The following is a 6,404-nucleotide window of genomic DNA, read 5'->3' on the forward strand; positions in this document are numbered from 1 at the left end:
CGAGAACAAGAGAGAGAAAGAAAAAGGAGGATACAAAATTGACTTTTTGTATTATTATTATTATTATTATTAGTAGTAGTAGTAGTAGTATTATTGTTGTTATTATTATTATTATTATTATTATTTTAAATCATGAGATTCAATCATAAAATTTTTACATAAATATAGTTGAAATTAATATATGGTCACAATCTGCAAAATTTATATATTTATAAATGTTAGTATAATATTGATTTAACTATCATCTTATATTGTTGAACAACATGGGTTAATCGGACCATCAAAATTCAAATCAGACCATTAGACATGATAAAACATACAAAAAAATACATTTGGTAAAGTTTTAGATTTATTGGATATAGGGATGTCGAGATATCGTACTCGAAACATAAGAATAATCATTCAAGACGGTGTATCGTTGAATCAGATCATGTGATTTTAAAATCATACCGTCTGATATGATCTAATGGACACAATTTTGAATATATTTAAATTTTGTATGAATCGAGTGGCCGAATTTTAAGATATTGTAATTATTGATTAAATTTTTTAATCTCATTATATAATAATAAAATAATAATTAGAATTGTTCAACCATCATCATCATCATCATTATTATTATTGTTGTTGTTGTTGTTGTTGTTATTATTATTATTATGATTTTTAGATTAATTAATAAAAATTACTAACTTTTAACATAAATTTATAAATAATAAAAAATCATAAGTGGATTATTTGTCAATTTAAAAAATGTATAACATAATAAAAATATATTAAAATAATACATAAAGTTTATATATATCATATTAAATAATAATTTTAATTATAAATATATTATAATTTACTAAGTTGCTCATTAAATTTATTTTTGTATAAAGATTAAATGTATAAATAAAAGTACCATAATTTATTATTATCCAAAATAAAATGTATGATATTGATTAATAATTATAATATATGGTCAATTTTGATTATAAAACTGATCAAATATTAAATATAAAATTAAATATATAAAAAATTCAAAAATAAAAATATATATATAAAAAAATTCACCTCAAAATTGAGCTCGAGCTCAAAATCGAGCTCGCGAGCCCGGCTCGACTCATCTGCCACCCCTATATACTACTATACCTTTAACAGATCCCCAAACATTAGCAGTTTCATTTGTTTGAAACTGTTGAAAATACTAAATTCTATAATGTTCGCTCCAAAATGAAAAAAGTTGTACAAACCAAGCTTGAAAAATTTTGCTACTCCGTTCAGTTTATATTAGGATAGTTTAGTTCTATAAACAAGATAATTGAAACTTTTAATTATTTAGGCCCAATTGCGCTCATTCAGAAACTCGGACATTTTATAAATTCATAGACTATAGGAAGTCAGACTTTAACAAAGTATTCGCATAATAAACAAATTTCAAAAATGCAAACCCACAGCACAAAATACACCAAGTATTATTCAACAAAATTTCAATAAAATAAACAGAAAATCCATCAAATTTCACAAACCCACCAAACTACCTCCACATTGATCCTAAAACACTAATTAACAACTGACTATGGTCAAAATTAAAAAAGCAAAAAAGAAAGTTACTTGTATTTGGACTGTAGGGATCGAACAGGCAGGAGGGCTACCGTTGCCTCACCGGAGATGAAATCTGGACTCTGAGGCGTCGGTGAGGGTCGTCGAGAGTGCTATTCTATTTGAAAAAGGAATTTGCGAGGTGAGTAATCTTTGAGATAGCTGTAATTAGAATCTTTTACCCCTAGCAGGAATCATAAATATGGGTTAATTTAGAACTTTCAATACATTATTCAGAATTCTAAATAAGCACTATCTTGACCTTTATATACAAGAACATATTTGTATAGTAAACATGGAGGCCATAAAATTCAAAAACAAGGAAATCTCATACCAACTACTTAGCAAAAGCAACAGAGGGGTAAATTGATGCATTTTAAAAAATACATGGGGGTAAATTGTTAAACGGTTTTTATATGGGGTAATTTGCATATTTACAATATCAAAGGGGCTAAATTGCATTTTTTCCGATACTTTTGCCATACTTGAATGTGATAAGTTTTTATATCAATTTTATCCAATTATGATTAATAATAGTCATTTATCATACTTTTTCGTCCATATAATTAAAATGACGGCAATAGTAAACTTTGTTTAGTGTTATCTCTAATATTTTACTTTTATCTCAAAATATATATATATATATATATATGTTTATTACACTAAAAAAAATAAATTCAAACATATATACAATCTCTAAGACGCAGATATTTATTTATTTTCTCTCCCTCTATCTTACAAAACAAGACAAAACACTTTAAAACTAGATCCAAATACAATGTTCTTTTCTCCAGATTCTAAACATCTTCTTTTTATTTACTTATTTGTCTAATAAATATAAAGATAATTTGTCGTGACAAATCAAAAGTTGTTACAAGAAAAATAGTTTATGTGCCACGCCACCATATAGTCACCATATTTTACTTTGCCTAGCCAACTTTTTTTTTTTCTTTCATTACGAAGATAATTTGTAAATATAGATGTCACGGCACGACAGTTTTTATATTTATATAATAAATAATTTTTCAAACTTCAAAATATATTATAAATAAAAATAAAATATATTAATTGGATAGTTAAGTTAATATAAACCTTCGAAAGTTGAATAAATTGATTATTTTATTAATTAAAAAATATATTTTTAACAATAAAAAAATAATATAATAGTATCAAAATCGTTACTTTGTATTTGTAGTAATTTTTTTTTCTTTATTATAGTATAGATATTTGATGCAGATGCTCAAAGTATGAATGATGACAAACATGCCATACTCGACGGACTTATTAACTATCCATAAATATCTATATGGATTGCACTGCATGTACTACCTTGAGGCCTCCCTTCGGTTTTTTTCTTTTTCCTTTCCTTGTAAACTTTTTTTAATAATATTTATTAATTAATTATATTTATAGATATTCACGATATAAATATGTAAATAATCAATTTACTCAAAATAAAAAGAAAGTTATAAGGGCAATTCTTGTTGATTTGTAATGGAGGAAAGAAGAATTTGTAAGGGTAAAATGGGATTTTTCAATCAAAGAGGATTAAAGAGAGGTCATACATTTTTTATTTATCGGGTAAATTATTGGATCGTCCAGTGTCATAAAAGAAAAGATGTGGAGCAGGTGAGAAGGAAGATTTTATGCTAAAGTGTGTTGTGGTGCTTTCCAATGAATACAACTAATGTTCTATCCTGCAATATTTTGCAGCCTCGTCCGCTCTCGCAATTTATTTCAATATCATCTTATTTGGTAATTTGCAACAATCTTACTTATCTTGCAATCTGTTGTTGCCACATCTCACATTGGTTGTAGATGGGGAGGTTAATTAGCTTTAGCCCCAAAGCCTCATCTCTCTAGTGAGACGCATTTTCAAAACAAAACTGTAAGGTCCATACAAAGTCAAAACAGATAATACATCGCCCAACATGGCACTAATTGCATCTTACCACATCATTTGACGTCATTTGCAAGAACAAGCTCATGTGTCTGTCCCAAACCTCTCGTCTGGGGGCCTAATGATGCAGGCATGTATCCTGCATCGATTGTAGACGAGAAATTTAAATAGTTTATAACTCTTAAAACCTCTTTTTTCGAGTAAAACGACTTTTCAGAATAAAAACGTGAAATTCATATAAAATTAGAATGAAAGAACCTTGCAAAACGGAAGCAAGTTATCGCCGACGACTTTTCAGAATAAAAACGTGAAATTCATATAAAATTAGAATGAAAGAACCTTGCAAAACGGAAGCAAATTATCGCCGAGCATCCTCCTCCAAAAAAAAATGTATTTGGCCGAGGTAGAGATAACATTGAGCCCGACGTCAAATTTGAATAGTAGATTAAGAGTCTCAAGTTTACTTCAAACTTGGCGCATTTCTTTTTTTTAAGGGTTAATTACAGTTAGCTCACTGTAAAAATATAAAATTATATTTTTTTTAAAAAAAGTATTAAAATTATACTGCTAGGGTTTAATTGGAAAGTGTTAATGCCAGTAACAAAATACATAAATTTTTAATTTATCATTCATTTAATATTTTTATTTATATTTTACTTACAAGAGGATAAATATAATATATATATATGATTGAAGTAACATTATTATAATTTTTTATTTATAAATACATAAGAATGTTAAGTAAGGGCAAAATTAGAAATTTATATAAATTTTTTTACTAACGTCAGTATTTTTCAATCAAATCTTAACGAAAATAATGAATTTTAGAGGGGGTGTAAGTATAAAATTTGGAAGTTCTTTGTAGGAAAGTGAACTTTTGCATTTTCAAAAAGAAATCTAAATGTAATTAACCCTTTCTTTTATATTATTCATTATTACATCAATACATCCAAATTCAAATATTAATTTAATATATCAATATTCTAAATCAACCGACACATTCAAACTTTGTGCATTTCAAATGTTTTGTTTAAGAAAATTTTTTACTTATTAGTGTTTTTATAAGGGATCGCTCAACTTGACATCACCCTCCATAAATATAATTATTTTTACCCTTGATCGTGATTTTATATTTTTCAAGAATTTTGATACTTTCAACGTGTGATCTTACATTAATATAAAAGCCCTCCATTCAGCGAAGTTTAATTCTTTAAAATATATTTTACTGTAAAAAAATTCAATTGATTTTGAATTTAAAATCCATCACAATACCTATAAAAATAATTCGAAATAGAAATTCAAGAATGTGAATTTTTTTTTGTAACATTGAGTTATCCAAACAAGTTCATAGAATTTGCTATTATGCTTTTGAGATCCCTACATCTTAATCCATCAATCCGCACACAAAATTAATATTTACTATTATAATTTGGTCAATAATTATTTACTACATTATGATTATTATCCGTAATAATTAATCATAATTAAATATTAAATTTCTTCTAGTACTTCACGGATCACAATGGAGCCAACTTCCCCTTATTATTATTATTATTATTATTATTATTATTATTTTCTCAACATAAGCTTCAAATTTTATGATGATATAACTTAAAAATATATATTGAATTTTCTATTTCAAATATAGATTGAATTTTCTATTTCAAATTCTATTGTATTTTTTATTCAATATAAAATATACACTTTATGTAAATAAAAACGCCGTCCTTTAATTTATTGAAGGAAAGATCTTATGGACAAGGTATGTATATATTAATTAAAATACAAATTACAAAATGTTTTGAAATAAAAAATCTACTCCGCACGATTCATTGGCATTAAAAATTCTAGTAAACTAGAATTTAGTATTATATTTACTCCATACTAAATTCTCGGAACTCTTATAAGTAAAATTACTTTTTATTTTTTAATAATATCTTATACTTTATATTATTCAATACATTTAAATTTAAAAATAATTTAAAACATCAATAGATCAAATACACGTACCTGCAAACTCATAATGTAATTACTTCATTCAATTATATACACATTTTTACTGAACAATAATAATTATCAAGAAAAAGAATACTACAAACTAAAAAAAGATGGAAAGGAGGAGGAAAAAAACAGAGGAACACAACACACAACGTACCTGCAAAATTACTACTCTAAAACTATTTGAATTTCAGTATAATTGCGAAAATAATCAGTCTCTCAATAATCAGGCATGAGCTGACTGATTTTGCCGTCCTCATTTTCCAATTTCTGCTCAGTGATTCTCAACCAAATACAAACCGCAGTGAAGCTGAGCACCAAGCTCACGAGCCCGCTCCCCAGCCCGATTCCCACAATGGCCAGAATCGAGAGCCCTCTACTCCTCAACGGCGGCAAAGGGTACCCTTCGTAGCGCGTTGAAGCGGGCCAAGTTCCGGCTCCGGTTACTCAAGGAAGCGGGTATGGGCCCGGAAAGCTTGTTGTTCGACACATCGAAAACCGAGAGCCTTACCAAAAGCCCGAGCTGCTGTGGAATAGGGCCTGAGAACCGGTTATCGTGGAGATCGATGACGTTCAAATAAGCGCACAAGGCCAATTGCTGGGGAATCGGGCCGGAGAGGCGGTTGGAGGAGAGATTGAGGACGGCCAAATTGACTAAGTACTGAAGGTCAGGGGGAATCGGGCCGGTGAGGGAGTTGGAGGAGAGGTCGAGGGCCTGCAAATTGGTGCAGTTGGAGATGTAGGGAGAGATGGTGCCCTTGAGAGAGAGGTTTGGGAGAGAGAGTTTGTAGATGCGGCCATTATTGCAGGTGGCGCCCTGGAGGAAGGAGGTGAATCCCTGACAGGGGTTGGCGAAGGTGGCTTTGGTCCAATTCTGCAAGTTCCTCAAAGGGTCCTCCAGGGACTCGCTGAGGTGGGTCAAGCA

At 29.1% G+C, this 6,404-nt stretch overlaps 1 protein-coding gene across 1 annotated transcript; it reads right to left on the bottom strand.

Moving 5' to 3' along the window:
- LOC105158574 (inactive LRR receptor-like serine/threonine-protein kinase BIR2) lies at window positions 5,486-6,404 on the bottom strand (the record flags this gene model as incomplete). The annotated part of the gene is given in 2 exon segments (XM_011075366.2): window positions 5,486-5,891; window positions 5,893-6,404. Coding segments are annotated over 2 exon segments (705 nt in total), but the record flags the coding sequence as incomplete, so codon positions are not given.

Source organism: Sesamum indicum, linkage group LG3, assembly GCF_000512975.1.
Source record: "Sesamum indicum cultivar Zhongzhi No. 13 linkage group LG3, S_indicum_v1.0, whole genome shotgun sequence".
Taxonomy (NCBI): Eukaryota; Viridiplantae; Streptophyta; class Magnoliopsida; order Lamiales; family Pedaliaceae; genus Sesamum; species Sesamum indicum.